This window comes from Uloborus diversus, chromosome 8 (genome assembly GCF_026930045.1).
Source record: "Uloborus diversus isolate 005 chromosome 8, Udiv.v.3.1, whole genome shotgun sequence".
Lineage (NCBI taxonomy): Eukaryota > Metazoa > Arthropoda > Arachnida > Araneae > Uloboridae > Uloborus > Uloborus diversus.
In genome coordinates this window covers 149,586,376-149,604,543 of record NC_072738.1, presented here as the reverse complement: position 1 = coordinate 149,604,543, position 18,168 = coordinate 149,586,376, and the positions used below count along the sequence as shown (strand labels likewise).

At 31.6% G+C, this 18,168-nt stretch overlaps 2 protein-coding genes across 2 annotated transcripts in view; one reads left to right on the top strand and one right to left on the bottom strand.

The window, feature by feature from the left end:
* The first annotated feature begins 3,469 nt into the window (after positions 1–3,469).
* Positions 3,470–10,781, top strand: LOC129228175 (cathepsin B-like). The gene is made up of 5 exons (XM_054862831.1): positions 3,470–3,580; positions 5,211–5,440; positions 7,157–7,273; positions 7,612–7,740; positions 10,542–10,781. Exons 1-5 carry the CDS (start codon positions 3,486–3,488, stop codon positions 10,616–10,618), a joined length of 648 nt encoding a protein of 215 aa, XP_054718806.1. The 5' UTR covers positions 3,470–3,485; the 3' UTR covers positions 10,619–10,781.
* Positions 10,782–12,030: 1,249 nt separating this feature from the next.
* Positions 12,031–18,168, bottom strand: part of LOC129228682 (snake venom 5'-nucleotidase-like) — a 48,946-nt gene continuing 42,808 nt past the window's right edge. The window contains 3 exon segments of the mRNA XM_054863366.1: positions 12,031–12,171; positions 12,173–12,204; positions 15,525–15,728. Of these exon segments, the coding sequence (XP_054719341.1) occupies positions 12,031–12,171; positions 12,173–12,204; positions 15,525–15,728 (377 nt within the window).

Genomic DNA, 18,168 nt, shown 5'->3' with positions numbered 1-18,168 from the left:
GAATTCTGATCAATCCCTATGCTTGAAGAGAATGCAATATTCCCAGCAACAAAAAAAAAAAAAAAAAAAAAAAACACCTGAAATCCTGAATTATTGCAAAAGCAAAGCAAAGAGCGAAAATTGAAAGTTATTTTAAAAGCCTTGCTTGAATTAATTACAAATATTTTATTTGTTAACAAACATAAGATGGCAACAGTTAAAAATTGTAAATCATTGAGATAATATTTCCGATCATTTCCCATACAATTAAAATCACGAGAAATACGCAGACGACAATCTATTATGATTTATCTTTCTTATTGTTGCATTAATAAAACTATTTTTATTCGCTAAAAAATAATGATAATAAAAATAAATCAGCACCTCTTGGCGCGATTGGCGCCAAAATTGAACCAAAGCCTGTTTACATATGGATTCACATATATTCCAAATTTCAACCAGAACGTAGCATTACTTCTTGAGATAGGGCACTCACAATGGAAAAAAAAGAACGGGCGATTGCGCCTACCCCCCTTTTTAGCTGTTGACACCAAAATAAAATCAGTTCTTATACCCACTAAGGGCTACTTGCCGATAAATTTTTCTTTCATTCCGTTCATTATTTCTTGAGATACAGCAGTCACAATTGACGACAAAAAACGTTCTATAGCTCAACCCCCGTTTGAGTTATTGACACCAAAATTGAATCAGCACCTGTTCCTGTTAATGGCAACATATGGACCAAATTTTGTTTGATTCCGCCAGTTACTTCCTGAGGAATAGCAATCAGGCGTAACTCTAAAAACGTCCCATTGCTCCACCCCCCTTGGAGGAATTCGCGCCAAAAACCAATGGGCACAAGTTCACATAGGGGCACATATGTGTACCAAGTTTCGTTCGATTTCATGCGGTAGTTTTTGCTGTAGAGCGGCCACAAAAAACTGGTCACACACAGACGTGACACACATACACACACACATACACACAGACAGACAGACATTTTCCAAAAATAGTCGAAATGGACTCGGCACACCTCAAAACGTTCGAATCCGTCAAAATTCGAAATTCGAAAATTTGCACGAATCCAATACTTTCTTCTATATATTAGATATAGAAGAAAGTAAAAATGGAATCAAGTTCATGGAAACTCATCTTAATCTGCAATTAATTACAAAACTAAAAACATTGTTATTACAGTGTATTTGTTTATAATCACCATTCTGCTTCTCATAGGCAATTCGTTATAGAAAAACCCCAACATTTTGAAAATCTTTTAACATGAGGATTTTATTTTTTTCACTTATTAAGAACTGAAATTGTTGCCTTTGTTTGAAATTCCTCTACGTACAAAATACATAGAATTGTAGTCAATTGGGGGAAAAACCAAGACCAATGGGAGGGGTCCGGATCCTCTGGACCCCTCCCTTGTGTGCACCACTGAAATACATACTTTTCTTATGTACTGCGAGGTGTGGCTATTAAATAACGAGACTATTGCTATAAAACATATTATTTTAAATTGATACATTTGAGGCAGTGAGAAGCAAAGGGATGCAAGTGACCTATTTCAAGTTTCGAGTAAAACGTGTTTAAAGATTCGATCCTAGGTAGGCTTTCATTGAAATTTTTTTCCAAATCATTCTGTACAGCATCACCTACCAGGGCTATTAGTACAATTTTTTTTTTTGCCCCAGAGACAGAGGAGAGGTTCACCTACCATGTGTACTGGTTATCTCCAAATTTTTAATTTTGCCACTTGCATCCCTTTGCTTCTCACTGCCTCATATTTAGTTTTTATCACCTTCAATATACACCCCTCCTCTGTCCTTACAATGCTCCATGCAAATTTTCCATTATTCGAAACAGTGCTAGAAGTCTTGCTCTGTGAGCCACTGCATGACGCGTGCCGCTTTTTCTTTCACAGCTTCAACAGACTGAAATCTTGTTCCTTTTAATGCAAATTAGACCTTGGGGAACAGATAAAAAACAATGCAGAGTGCCGGGGCATTGTCTTGATGGAGAATCCACGACTTGTTCTTTCACAATGCTGGCCGTTTTTTCTTTATTCTTTCCCGGAGTTGAGCAAGTACCTCAACGGTAGTAATGTTGATTAATAGTTTGACCTTCAGGAACCCAGTGAAGGTACACAATACCATGAATATCGAGAAAAAAACAATTGTCATCGCTTTGAATTTCGATTTGCTCATTCGAGCGTTTTTAGCTTTCGGTGAGGTTGGACCCTTCCAATGCATGGTTTGACGTTTTGTTTCTAGATCGTAAGTGAAAAACCAATATTCGTCACATGTTTTGACTCTTTCCACAAAGTTCAAGTCAGTTGCAATGGCATCTAAAGTGTTAGTACACACATTTTTATGAGCATCTCTTTGTTCGACTGTGAGAATTTTTGGCACCACTTTCGCGCATACTTTTTTCATGTTCAAATTTTTTCACGTTTTTCTTGTTACATAAGATTTTCCTTACGCATTCTTTGTCAATTCCAACAGTTTCAGCATTGCACAAATTGTTAAACGACGGTCAGATCGAACCAGATCACCGACGTTTTCGATATTTTCATCCTAATGGAGGTTGAAGAGCGACCCCACAGTCATCATCTCTGATGTCTTCCCAACCATCTTGGAAATTCTTGAACCACTCAAAAACTCCCACATGTAATAAACACTCATCGCCATAAACTTCTTTTAATAAACGATAAGTTTCAGTATCAGTTTTACAAAGTTTCATGTGAAACTTCATGACAATTTGTTACTCTACTATTACACTTAGAATTTTTCTGGCAAAACGAAACTAACACCTCTTACATAAACAATGGTTATGGCCAGACTGATTTCTCTACAAACACGGAAGGTGTTGCAATCGAAAGAAAAGGGTGTAGGCTGCATAGCTGTCGGTCGTTTGGATTTGGCGCATGCGTGGTTCTTCTGTAGCAGCATTAGTCTCGTTATTTAATAGCCACACCTCGTATTTTAATACTTTTTTGTTCTCAGCAGGTAGTCAATTTATGGTAGGAACAATAATTTCTTTTCGTTAAAAGCAAAGAACTTGTGTGAATATTACCCTAAATTGTTCTATCCATTAATTTTCTCATACATATTCAGCACTGAATGATTATTTTGAAACATGTTTTCCAATTCACCATGCAGACTTAAAATGAAAGTATATTCAAAGACTAGGACTTGGGTTACTAGTCCTAAGAACCTCAATTTAATACATTCAAGTTTTATTTTATTGAATTCTGAAAAGTGAAATTTTAAACTTATTGGGTATGAACATTTATTATCCCAAAAAATTTGTTCATTTCAATTTTTGAGAAGCATTTTTTAAAAACATATTTTTATAAAATTTATGTATCCCAAGGAAAAGCTTGAGTTTTTCATTTCAAATTCCAGTACATAGGGCATTTGCTGACTTGTTATCTGTTTGTGGTAAATTACATTTCTTGCATTCTAAGAAATATGTCTTTGTAGGCTTTTGGTGCTGTAGAAGCTATGTCTGATAGACATTGTATCCACAGCAATGGAAAAAATATAATTGAACTTTCTGCTGAAGACCTTTTGTCTTGTTGTAGTTCATGTGGAATGGGGTAAGTATGAGGTTATTTTATCCAAGTCTCGCAAATGTAAATTGGACTTCTGTGCTATTTCCTAACTTGCCAATTCTAAAAATAAAAATAATAAAAAATTACCCCTACTTTGCATTGCTTATTATCAAAATTTGCTAATACCGTAGAAGACCGTTATAATGCACACCTTGGGACCAGAGCTTTTGCGTTATACAGGTTCTTGCGTTATATAGATCATTTCAAAAATTTTGAAACTAATATTCAGAACATATCTATATATTAGCACTTCAGAATTAGTTTTATCTGCAATGAGTATTAAAGCACCAATATTATAATTAGTTACTCAAAAATAAGTTTGTTTCACAATCAAAATCCTGTACTTCTGCTAGCTTCATGGTTTGCATAACAACTGCATTTTTAAGAGCCATCTGGTATTTTCATTTTACTGTGAATGCTAATTTTCATTTTAAAGCTTTGAATTAAGATTAAAAGATGAAAAACTGATTCAAAATTTAATTTTCCGAACAATTTTTATGTTTGCAAGGCAAAACAGAGGGATTTTTTAAACTTTAATATCTATTGTTTACTTCTGAAAAGTAGTGCGGTTTATAGAGAATTGCGTTATACAGGTCGGCGTTATAACGGTCTTCTACTGTAATTTCTTATTCATAAATTTTTACCATTTTTTTTAGAATGATTGCTATTCTCAGTCATGTAGATAATGTTATTATTATTATTATTATTTTTTTGTTAACACTTTTTTAAAGTAATGACTAAATAAAAAAAAACTCTTGTATTAGAGGGAAACATTAAGTTATGTCATTAAATAACTAAAATTTTATTTTGTTTTGTGAGCCCTACTGTGAAATTGAGGAAATAATTATAAATAACTATGCAATATTGAATATAATGACACTGATCAATAAGAATAAATAATGACAATCTATTAGAATATTTTATTTTCAAAGTGAAATGCATACTTTTAAAACAATAGGAAGAAAGGGGCTTTTCTATCCTAGTTGAATTATTGTTTGATTTTGAAAATGTTCCCAAAATATTAAAATAATGGAAAAATATTTTGCTAAACTGTGGGACAAATTGTTTTGGTGAATCTCATTCTTTGATATTTTCAAAATGAGAATTTTTTAAAAGAAGAATTCTGTAAAATCCTAAAAATTGATCATATAATCAGAAAAAAAAAGTTTTGTTTCAAGAGCTGAAATTGGTTCACTATTTTAATTTTTTTTTGAAGGAGTAAAAGGTACATGGATAATCCTAATAAATAATTAAGATATTAAAAAAAATAATAAAAAAATAATTTATAACTTTAACAGTATAACAATAAACTTTTTCTGTGTGGACAAAGGGAGAGCCTTTTTTAAATCCCAAGTTTTAAATTGTAAGTTATTATTTGATGTATTTATTTTATTACTTGTATGGTTAATTTTTTGGTAAAAAATTTGAAATCTGAAATTTAAACCTTTTTCCTCTTACTCGTTCACACTTTTGAGACAGTGCAGTAGAAGATTTAATTGATAATACCCATCTTAAATTCAATATTTGTGATCACAGTGAGGTTATGTAACTTCGACAGAAAATGTGTCAGGTAATTTTTATTGATCAGTATCTAAGTTAAAGTTTGCATTTCTAGGTGCAACGGTGGATTTCCTGGATCAGCTTGGGAATACTGGGTTGAGAAAGGTATTGTAACCGGAGGCTTATACAACTCCCACAAAGGTTGTCAGCCATATGTTATTCCTTCTTGCGAGCACCATACTTCTGGAAAGCTTCCTCCTTGTGGTGACATTGTTGACACTCCCAAATGTGTGCACATGTGTGAAAAAGGGTACAACGTTAGCTATAGTAAAGACAAACATTTTGGTAAATGTTCGCTTAATCTGTTTCCTTAAACACACTTAAGTAAAATTGCTACTACAAGTCATTTTTGTTCTAAAATTTTATTTACTTTTTTATTATTGTTATTATTGATGTTATTGTTTGTTGACACTTGAACCATCCTCTATTTCATTGGTGTAATTAAGTGTAAAGAAAGCAAGAAATTTTTTTTATTGAAAGTTTCATACACAGTTTCAGTTGATTCATGACAAATTAACTATGTGTATAGAGAAAGGTTATAAATGGAGTGTAAAGCATTTTTTTTTTAAACATTTATTCAAAAATTAAAAAAAAAAAGCTTTAATTTTTTATGCTTAGTTTTGCATATCTGCCAAACGAAGTGCGCAGAATTTTGGAAAATGTGTAGAAATTAATAATAATGATGATAATTATAAAGCTGAACTTGCTTACGATTTGATTTTGCTCAAAAATTCACTGTTTCACAATAATGAACTATTATTGGACTAGGATCAACCTAGATAGGTCCAGAACCTGTTGCTTGTCATATACATAGCTGTATCATTTTTCAGTTTTTCCAGTTGTATGAAAAGTGACCAAAGAAATTGATAGTACAGTCAGACCCGCTTATATGAATCAAACCTCTTGGAACCGAATATTTCCCCATAGACGCAATATTAAAGATTCCCGCTTAATCAAAAAATTTCCCCAAATAATCAATATTGATCAGCTTTCACATTTCTGAGAAACTTTTTGAATAAATTAGAAATAAATTCAGTAAAAATGAATATTGTAGTAAAAATGTGAAGTAATTTGCCAACAGCGGGCCAAGAGAAACAACATTCATAGTCCATCAAAACATTTCCAATGTTCTACCAAATTTCTTTTGCCTTTGTCATTACTGAAAAGAAAAAAAAAACCCGAATAGATAACGAAGTTGAAAATAAATAAATAAATAAATAATACTGAAAAAAGGTAACAAAACATATTTTTAAAACTCAAGTTGAAAGTTACTTTTTGAAATTTGAAAACATACTTGTAATGTACATACTAATTATTCAACTATTTTGTTGTTTACGTAACTTATTTCAAAAACTTTTTACCAATAACATCAACCCTTTGTATAGCTTTTGATGCTTTATTATTACGTATTAAGACTAATGTTATCAATTTAGAAAAGTATAGGAAATTTTCCCGTGAATATAATTTCTTGGATACGACAATATTCAATTAAGCGGAGTCAACAGAATTAGTATTATGTAAATAGCTTTTCATAAAGTTGATGTTAAATAATAATAATAATAATAATAAATGTTGTGCTCCAATGACTAAGGGAGATGTTGCTCCCCCTTCCTTAAGTTCATTTGAACCCCTACTTTTTTTTTTCACTTCTTTAATGAAAGTTTCACTGTTGATTTGGTAATTTGGTAATTACATTAGCAGTATGTATCTTTAAATTTCCACTTCAATATATATATATATATATATATATATATATATAGAGAGAGAGAGAGAGAGATAGATAGATATAGATATATATGAAAAATTAAAAGATCTATGACCTATTAAGATGAGATCTAAATGAAATTTTATGTTTTTGCCCTAGTTTTCAGTTTCATTATTTAGTAAACTCTCTTATTTGCTGTGAATTTACATAATTATTTGACTTTGGTATGAATAAAAATGAAAATATGCATGTATAATTTGTATAACGTGAAAAATTAAAATTCCTTTTATTTTCAGGCAAGCAATCTTATTCCATCGATAGTGATGAAGAACAAATCCGAACTGAACTTGTTAAAAATGGACCCGTTGAAGCAGCTTTTACCGTCTATGGAGATTTTGTGAATTATAAAAGTGGTAAGGTTATATTTGCTCAAACTGAGCTTTCCCCTTATTATTTAATTTACTGTTTCCAAAATTATGTTTCTCTACAGTGTGGTGCACTAATTTCCAGCTAAATGAAAGAGAAAGAGAAAAATAGATTTTTTTACATTTAAAAGTAAAAAACATAAATTTCTCTAAACGTATGTGTTGTTAAAATTATTTTGCAACACATTTTTATTTATTTATTACTTAATTTTTTTGATCAAGTAAAATAGTTGCTGGAAACATTATTAAGCTTTGATACTGCAAAATTAAATGCTGTGTGGATTTTTGGTATTCAAGCAACAATTGAATTGAGTTTGTTTTCATAGGCGTATATCAACACCACAGTGGCGAAGAATTGGGAGGTCATGCTATTCGAATTTTAGGATATGGTACTGAAAAAGGAACTCCTTATTGGTTGGTTGCAAATTCCTGGAATGAAGATTGGGGTGACAAGGGTAAATACAATTTGAAATTTATTATTGTTGTATTTTGCTCCATTAGACGCATAGTCATGTAATATTGCATTGCATCCAATGAAATATACAATTATGTACATAACCAACACTCTGACAAAAGCAGCAATTATGCTATTGTTATGAAATCATTTTGTGGCATTCATTAGGTTTTAATTATGAAGTTTTACAAGTCAGATGACTTATTAATGAATTTGTTATTGCAATGTAAAACTTTTAACTGTAGCTAATTCATAGCTTTTAAAGTTACCATGGGGTACCCTTAAAAGCTATATGCTGTAAAGCTAATATGGTCTTATATAGTAAACAATTATCTTTCCAATTCTTCTTGATTTCTAGACTCAGACAACATATTTATATTGTTACACATGAAGATATCAATGTACTAATGAGCAAAACTGTTTCATAGAGATCTTAAAAGTCATTTATAAAGTATTTTATTTATATTTCTTGTATTCAGGGAAATTTTATTGCCTTTAAAATGTTCATAAAGGTGTGGGCTAACTTCAATAAAAGTGTAATAAGATACTGTGCGCTTCCAAAAAAAATGTATGAGCCATTCCCAATACAGTCGAACCTCATCATCCTCATATGTATAATACTGAAGTCACTGATTGAGTAACGCTCCTGACATCATCAACAGTGAAACTTGCGCTATAGCATTATAATTTGATAGTATTTTTTGGTAATGTTTGACATTCTGGGAAATGCTTTATTGTGACAAGGCTGAACTGGATCCGATAACCTTAATGTCTTACTGGTAAGACTGTCATTTCAGGGGAATGAAGAAATAAAAAAATGGTCAACAATGAACGCTATTTACTGGACTTTAGGGTTCGTCCACTGGAGTTAGGGTTAAAATTTCAACTATCAAAATACTAGAAAGTCGCCCGTCATGGTATGACGAGTGAAAATTGTTTCTACATTTGAACAAAGCTATTGCCTGTTTGGTGATATTTTGATAGTTGAAATTTTAACCCTAACACCAGTGGATTAACCTTCAACTCCAGTAGATAGCTTCAGTTCGCATCTCCAGAGCTCGAATATGCTACTTTGCTCTGATTTACAATGCTACCGAAAAAGGTAAAACGTTCCATTCTACGTGTTTTCTTTGGGGTAAATTACAGGCTTCAGAAAGTTTATAGTGTAATGTAATTTCAGAACAACAGAAAAGAACTATGATAAACTACTGTCATTCACTAATCTTCAAAGAAAGTTATAAGTTACAGCATTTGTTTTATCTTTTTCATCCGCCATTAGACAGTGGCTGCAGTACCCCTATAATTTATTGGAGTTGCGAATTGTTTTGGTTCCTTCGTTTTCCTAAAATGAGTCTTACCAGTAAAACTGTTAAGTCGCCGTATCGAGTTTCAGCCTTGTCACAATAAAGCTTTTCCATCCATGTCAAACATTACCAAAACATATTATCAAATTCTCATGCCGTGGCATGAGTTTCATTGTTGAAACATGTGGGTTACTTCCTCATCGGCTATTATTTATATTAGGATCACCAAACAGGCTTTGTTCAATTACAATTCAAGCAATTTTCACCCGTCATACCTTGATGAGCAATTTTCTAGTGATTTAAGGATGTATCGTTTACACCCTCATTTTAATACAACCACTCACCCCATGCTGTGGAGCTTTTCTTTTTACCAAAAGTAAGCTAATGACTGAAATAAAATACAATACAGTCTTAAATGTTATTGCAATAATTTGGGTATAGAGTAAGGGCAATTACCTTTGATCAACTAGCTAAAAATGTGGAAAATATATGAGAGAAAACCCTGCTCTCGTCCAGCCATTGTAACTTTGAATTTGTAATGATTATTAGTGTAGGAATTTTGGATTAGGCTATATGTCTCTTATGACTACCTGGCATAAAATTTTGATGCTATAGAATCAAAAATATAAGTTTCTAGTGGTCAACGTATCAACACAAGCAAATAAAGACTATTTTATTTCCAATGTGTATACATACCTTTATTGTTTTCATGAAATGTATTAACAAGAAATTTTTGGGAAAGATTTTAGCACTGTAATTTCAGTGCATAAGATATACTAATTCATCTGGTTAGAATTTAAGAAAAATACTTGAACTCAGAGTAGACAGAAAAGGTCAAGAATCTATTGTAGTGGCAAAACTTGATACAATGAAGACTAAACTTTTACAGGGCCAGATTTAGGGGAGGGCAGGTGGGGCTACTGCCCCGGGGCCTCCACAAGAAAGGGGCCCCCACAATAAATTTTTTACAAAATATCCTAACTTTTATGGGTCAGCAAATTTTACGCTTTCTCCCAGACTTTTTTTTTATTTTTTTTATCTCTACAAGGAATGCTTGCACAAAAATTAAATTATTATCGATATATCAGAAAGCCCTGATTTCAAGTATCCATTTACTATGAATTTTTTATTTGATCGAGCATTTCAGTGGCAATATATTTTTTGTTTTATTCATTCAATTTATAATTTGTGCTAAAATCATGTGTGATTATGATCCAAAACTTATTATCACTATTTGTAATAAAGATATTAATTTTCTATATCGGATAAGGGAGAAAAAGTTAATAATATTTTGCTCTGGTGAATCAGCTTGCTTCATAGAGAGTGAGATTATACCATTGGCAAATTGAGTTTAGAGTATATTTTAGAGTTAAAATAGAAAAAAGGAAAGAAAAAGCTTTGGCATGGAGAAATATGGTGCTCCCTTTTTTATTTTTACAAAATAATTGTGGGTTATTGTCATTTATAAAAAATAATAATTACTTTTTTTTTCTGATAGGATATTTCAAAATCCTGAGAGGTCAAGATGAATGTGGTATTGAGAGCTCTATTGTTGCTGGTTTGCCAAAACAATGAACATTTTTGTATTTTTAACTCATTTTCAGTTATACTTTCCATTGTTGGTTGTAATTAGTAAAAAGCCAAAAGTTTTTTCATGACACTTAATGTAACATTTCACTTTATGTAATTTTATATTAATTTTGTTATTTTTCAATAAAAATGTGTTATTGTCTTGAAACTGCTTTTGTGATGTTTAATGGTTTGTAAAAATGAAAACAGAGACAGAGATTCTTAAAAATATATTTATTAAAAGCTAGTCATTTTGTCAACAGTGATGAGTAATAAAGCTTTGAAAGGTTATACTGCGTTAAAACACGTTTGTAAAGAGTTTATAAAGAAGATAATTTGTAAAGGAGTTGTCTTTTTAAAGCTCAATATGTCTATTTAATGTTTATCTTTCATTAAGAAAAAAGAACTTCATTTTCGTAAAAACATATAGTATATTTTAATGTAGATATTGCATTGAATTCTGTGATAGTGAATTTTGACCTGTGCTACCATTTACCTGGTATGTGCATTGTGCAATATTACACTCTCTTTCTTAGTTTGTACAGTATTGCTCTCTGAAAATTCTATTTGCATACTGACTAAAATTCAATACATGAAATATGTAATAAAGTTTCATTGAATAGTGCATGAAGTGTTGCATTTCAGTTTGAGTACCACATTTATCTTAAATAAAACTTGTATTTTCATTAAAACAAGTTTTTCTAAAGTTAATTTCACCTACAGGTGATTGGAAAGATTATTTGAATGATTCATTTTCTAGTTGAATTTAAGCATGATAATGAACATTTTAGCAATATGTTTTCTATTTCTCCGTTTTCTATTTTTCCCCAAAAAGTTGTAATATATATTGAGCTCTTGAGTTTGTTTTTGAAGTTGAAATCAGGTGGAGATATGTACACATTTTGCTGTCAAATAATACAAGATCAGTCAATAGCTATAGCATAGCCAAAAGCTATCAACAGCCAAAGGGTATTAAACTGAATAATATGTTTACTTGGTGAACCTTTGCTCTCTAGGATATATTGATCCCAGGGGGTGCCCACCTGGGGGGGGGGGGTTCATGGGGGGGGACTGCGCCATTGAAATTTTTAGGGGGCGCTCTTGCTTTGGGAGTTGGATTGGGTGTGTGTCCTTGCTCGAAGGGGGGGGGGGGGCACTCCTGTTAATCCCCAACAATTAGTTCCAGACTGAACTACAGCTCGAGCATAGCAGGGTTTAGCTAGTAGTTAATAAAAAAGAAACTGATTTTTAAAAATAGAGAGGGAATTGCTAATACTTTTTTAAAATTTACTTTGTTCATCTAATCATAATTTGAATGGGAGAATCTTAGTTAATTCATTTGGAACATTTTGCAGTGTTTTTTGGAATATTTTCTAGTGTTTCAACTAAAGTCTCTTCTCCGGTGCCCATTCGTTACTTCAGTTTGGCCAAAAAGTCCTGTGGTTCGTTGAAATAGCTCTGTTGTTTCTTGTGTAGTAGCATCGGAGTGCCTTCGATTCTGTTGGTAAAACCTCGATTCGGTCTTCTAAGCCAGTTATTATTGGTGAATGCTTTTGAAAAATAATTGATGAGGATATCAATATCCAACTCATCTGAAAGAGAAAAGATATTTCTAAGTTAACAGAAATTATTAAATATGAATACATTTATTTAATAGACCTTTTCAACATAAAATTACATCATGCGTTTCTGGTTTCTATATTTGCTCACTTAACACACTTTTTTCTCCTAAAAAATAGATGTTTTTTGTTTTAAAATTGTTTTAACTGGTACCAAAAATTTTTAAAACATGGGTGACCACTTTGTTTCTTCATTTTTATTTAATAATTCGGTGGAATTCGCATTGACTCGGGAAAATGATTGGCAATGTATCGGGCGTTCACCGTGAACTTGGTCACGTGATTTTTCCACCAATTTAATCCCCCCCCCCCAGATAAACATTATAAAAAGAAGAAATAGTAGCTGGCATACACAACTTATGATAGAAAATGCTCTGCCCCCCCCCCCCCCAATCTCAAATTAATTTTCAATTTATAATTCAGTTTTTTCATAAAAATCTGAGGAACTTGTGGGGGAGGGGGGGTTGATATTAAAATAAAAATTGCATAATAATTAATATTAATAATTTAAATTGACCATGAAAAAAAAATGCACAAAAGAATCTTACTCATTTTTTTCTGTATTGAATTTTTTTTTTTAATCTATGCTAATAATATAAAGCTAAAGAGTTTGTTTGTTTATTTGAGCGCACTAATCTCAGGAACTACTGGTTCAAATTGAAAAATTATTTTTGTGTTGAATAGTCCATTTATTGCAAAAGGCTATAGGCTATTTTTTAAAAAATCAGATTGAGCAAAATATTGTAATTGCAAACTAGATGTTCAATTAATTGTTTTGTTCTAAGAATTCCTAATAGATGGTGGGGCAAGTTAACTCATCGGGAGGGGCGCTGGCCGACAGTGTCGTTAGCTGCAAGGAACCATGCCGCGCGGCTCAGATGCGTGGTAGGCTACGCTGTTGTGGTTAGTGAACTGATTGTTGAACGCGTTTTTTTTTTTTTTGATATTCAGGCACATAATTTGATTTTGTAGGATTTTTCTACTGGGTTTTGTCTTCCTTATTTCTTCAACTTCTGTTTCTGTTCTTACAGTTGTAGATAGTTACTTATCTAAGTTTTTTTTTTTTTTTTTCATTTCCAATGCAGCAGGCGGTACAAACATTATCTTTACGCCATACAGAGACAAAAACAAGAGGAAAAAAAATTCAAGCAAACAATGAAAGAAAAAAAAAAACAATGAACACAAAACAAAACAGTTCATACTCAAGAACAAAATAAAAATCAAGTGTTCAAATTGTTCAACAAGTCCTTGGCCTCCCAGTAACGGGAGAAAATACAGGTCTGTGATAGAGCGGAACAGACAGGGAGGTGACCGGCATCTATCGGTGCACCACTGCTAAGTTTGCTATGATGGGCTAAAGTAAACAATGTGTGTGGCAAGTAAACCTATGCTAAAGTTTTCAATAATATAAATGTAAGCAAACTGTTAGCCACACACATATATATATATATAATAATAATAATAATAATAATAATAATAATAATAATAATAAAAGTGAAAAATATTGAAAAGACCACACCAAGAGCCCATAGATGCGCAATGCAGCAAAACTAAAAAGCCAAGTAAATATGAAATTAAGCAAACAGAATTACAAATTATAAATAACAAAAGATGATAAAAAGGAAAAATGCAAACAGCTATTAAGTAGGAATAGAAAAAGAGTGAATCCAGAGCTCATCAGCCGTGGAGGATTCATTAATAATGGTCAAAAGACCAAAATTTTTTTTAACTATAAACTAGAAGAAAATGTTTAAGCTCCAAGTACATGTAATATAGAGTAACAATGGGCAAACGCACCACTTTGCTAAGCTAAAGAGCTCTAGTTTATTGTTTTTAGCTTAGCAAGTGATGCGTTTGCCCATTGTTACTCTATATTACATGTACTGGAGCTTAAACATTTTCTTCTAGTTTATAGTTAAAAAAAAATTTTGGTCTTTTGACCATTATTAATGAATCCTCCACGGCTGATGAGCTCTGGATTCACTCTTTTTCTATTCCTACTTAATAGCTGTTTGCATTTTTCCTTTTTATCATCTTTTGTTATTTATAATTTGTTTAATATTTGTAATTCTGTTTGCTTAATTTAATATATATATATATATATATATATATATATATATATATATATATTATATATATATATATATATATAATATATAGTATATATATATATATATATATAATTCTTAGAACTTAAAATAAAATATTCTACATTTAGACATTTGCAAATGCAGCTAAAGTGTTAAATGTATATTATATATATCTCATTTAAAGTCTCACTCGTAAGTGGCACACTAGCAAGTGTATGAAACAAAAACAACAAGAAACATATAAGAATAATAACAGTATAAATTGAAAAACTATGTGAAGTTGAACAATATGAATTTTTAGAATGGGCAGTAACTGCTACATTATCAAAGAGCTGGAGCAGTTGGCATAATATATTAATTTGCAGGTTTCTATAGAGGTCGGTAACGTACATGTCATAGTGCATTCGCATTCTTATCATATTATTAAGTATTAACTTGCCAGATTGAGCGTGATAAATTTATTAAGTATTAACTTTTTATAAAAATTTGACGAGTTTTTTTAAATGCTGACATGTGCAAGTCCAACCCCCCCCCCCCCCCCAGCTCTTAATACTTAATATGATAAGAATGCAAATGCACTATGACATGTACGTTACCGACCTCTATAGAAACCTGCAAATTAATATATTATGCCAACTGCTCCAGCTCTTTGATAACGTAGCAGTTACTGCCCATTCTAAAATTCTAAAGTTCATATTGTTCAACTTCGCATAGTTTTTCAATTTATACTGTTATTATTCTTATATGTTTCTGGTTGTTTTTGTTTCATACACTTGCTAGTGTGCCACTTACGAGTGAGACTTTAAATGAGATATATGTAATATACATTTAACACTTTAGCTGCATTTGCAAATGTCTAAATGTAGAATATTTTATTTTAAGTTCTAAGAATTATATATATATATATATATATATATTTAGGCTACGGCCCATTCTTGAAAGCAAAGACTACCACTCAGGATTGATTCCATTTTAAAAAGGGGCGATAGGTTGAGGATGGGTACTTTCCGCTCACACTTTCTTTCTCTGCCTTTTTTGACGCTACTTTCGCAGAACACATTATTTTGAACCTTTTACTTCCAGGTTTCCCTCCATGTTTTGATAAAATAAGAGCAGACTTGACGCATGCGCAAATTGGCGCTAAGTCTCGGCTAAGGAAAACAGACAATACCTGTATTTTAGTTTGTGAATTTAGAGACTCACCGACGTTACGATAAGTGACTGCATTTTCTTGCACCATATCGAATCCATCTCCTCCTTTGGCAAGATACGTGTTAACAACCATTTCGTAAACTGTTTCGTCTTCAAGTGGTAAGTACTTCGGAATTCTGCAGTCCGCACATCGAGCCAGAGCTTCTATGAGCCTAGAGCCGACAGGTTGAGACATGTTGTATTTCAGACGAAGCCCTGGAAATAACAAATAAGCTAACATGAATCTGCCTTAAAAAAAATCGATTCATTTGTAAGAAACTTTTAAAAGTATATAAAAATAACTTAATGTAAACCTAAAAGCATATTTTCAAAACAAACAGTTGTAAATGCTCAAATACATAAACTGCCAAATGAATTGAGACAAATATGTTGTTCAGCTATCCGTTAAGACATTAGCAGTCTGTGTAAGAAAAGCCCTGACCTTAAGAGAGTTTATCTTCTCTTAGTGAGTGGGGAAGTAATACAACATCGGCAACCTATAACTCAGCTCCTCACTAATAACAAATTCTCCTTCATTGACTTCTTCAAGAGAAAACGAACTCTCTTAAGGTCAGGACTTTTCTAACTAATGTTGAACAATGCAGCTTAAGAATAGTATTTTCATGTGATTATTGAAACTTTAAAAATTTTGCAGTTGAATGTTCTGTAAACAAAATGTTAATATTCTAATGTTGAAAATCAAAATCGTACACATCTCCTCTTTCCTATTCATCTTCCTTTTCATCTCCTATGAAAGTTAGTTTATTGTGGAATTGATGAGTATTTATGGTCTTTAACTGTTTTTACACATTACACTCCTCCAAAAGAAATTTCACTCCTTTAAAAAATGCCAAGGAGCATTTTCTAGCCTTAAAAATTGTACCTATATTCATATCATGCTTAATCTATACATATAATAAAATAAGATGCTTATTTAAGCAGCCGCCGAAGGCTGCAACATTGGCGTAAAAAGGCAGATGATAATATTGATATATAGAGAAAAACATTGATTAATACCGTCCTAAATTGTCTATGCAGCCGCCGAAGGCGGCAACCCTGGCGTAAAAAGGCGGACCAGCTGGTCGCCGAAGGCGGTTAGTATGTAATAAAACCAACTCTTCCAGGGTGGCGACAGATCAGGGAAAAGTCAGGGAACTTTATTAATCAGGGAATTTTGAAAAAATAACAAAAAATCAGGGAAAATTGACTTTATGATGAAAAAAAAAATTGGTTTGCTTTACAAAATTAAGTACTCTAATTCCCTACGCATTTTCCTCCAATTATCTGTTCAAAAAAAAGTAAAATTAATGAGCTGCGATTATACACTGCCGCATATTTGTGCATCTTTTTTTTTCAAGGTCTAAGTATTGAATCTTATTTATTAACCACAGGATGAACTTCCTAAGACTGCTTCTGTGCCTGTTAGGTTGTTTATTTTACCTAGCTTGAAATTTCCTTTTACGTTTTCAATGCCACATAAAATAAACAACCATACAAGCAAAGATGAAGCCTTCCTTAATACCTTAGCTCCTTTGCCTTTATTCCATTGTCTCGAAGTAATTAGCGTACTGTAATCATGATTTCAAGAAGAAATCTTTAATTTTTGAATTAATACTATAAAAGCTCAAAAGTTATTACTTCTTGGCGTTTTTAATTTAATTGCTAAAATTGAACTTTCAATAAAAAAAAAAACTTTGTTTTTTGCCGTTATACTATTTGTTGTCACCGCAGATTATAAAGATTTTCTTTTCTTCAGACTTAAGTGATTCTTTAATTTTATAACCAAGTTGTATTCTTCTTTTATATATTTTGAAATTAACTAATTGCTTTTTTTTCCTTTTTTTTTCTTCTTGCATTTCAAAGAAGAGTTGTTTGTTACAAAAGCAATCTAAGATTTTATTTTCGTTACATATTGAAATCATTTAAAATAGAGTTAACTTGTGTACTTAAGTAAATATCTTTATTGTTAAAATGCTGTATTCATTCATTAAAACCTATGTTCTTGATTAGAGAAAAGCTCCCTATGAATGGATGTCAAATGGTTTCATCTATATGGCATCAACTGTTTTGCATAAATATGTCAATTAGTTATATAAGAAATAACTACATTACTTCTATTCTTTCACTATTACTTGTTATTCTTGCAACAATTATTATACTGTTTGAAAATTTAGTTCAAAATAATTTCAATTACTTTTTAGTTCTATCATAAATACACATATGTTTTTAAGAGTAATTTTAATAGTTTCTTAAAATTCTTATGCTAAGTGGTTTCTGGAAGCAAAGTGATTTTTTTTTTTTTTTTTAATTTTCTCTAATCTTTCCATGTAGAAAAATTTAATATACTGTTTTGTTTTTTTTTCTCAAAAAAATTGACTTGATATGTTTTTTTAACCATTTTATTAAAAAGGTAGCATCTTTTTAAAATATATCTTTAGTTCAACAACTTTACACAACTTAAAACGTTTAAAATACTGTACTTTATACAAACATACAATGGATTTCAAGTAAAGCAAAGAAAGAAAACCATTATCATTGGTAACGTAAATCAGGGAAAAGTCAGGGAACTTTTTTTCACAGTTCCTGTCTCCACCCTGTCTCATCAGTGGCGGCGATTCGGTAGGGGGAGGCAACCGCTCCCTCGCACTTTTCATTG

Coding starts and splice junctions, on each gene's coding strand:
- LOC129228175 (XM_054862831.1), top strand. CDS start 3,486: ATGTCTGATAGACATTGTATCCACAGCAATGGAAAAAATATAATTGAA. Junction 5,441..7,156: donor TAGTAAAGACAAACATTTTG/GTAAATGTTCGC, acceptor TTTTATTTTCAG/GCAAGCAATCTTATTCCATC. Junction 7,741..10,541: donor TGAAGATTGGGGTGACAAGG/GTAAATACAATT, acceptor TTTTTCTGATAG/GATATTTCAAAATCCTGAGA.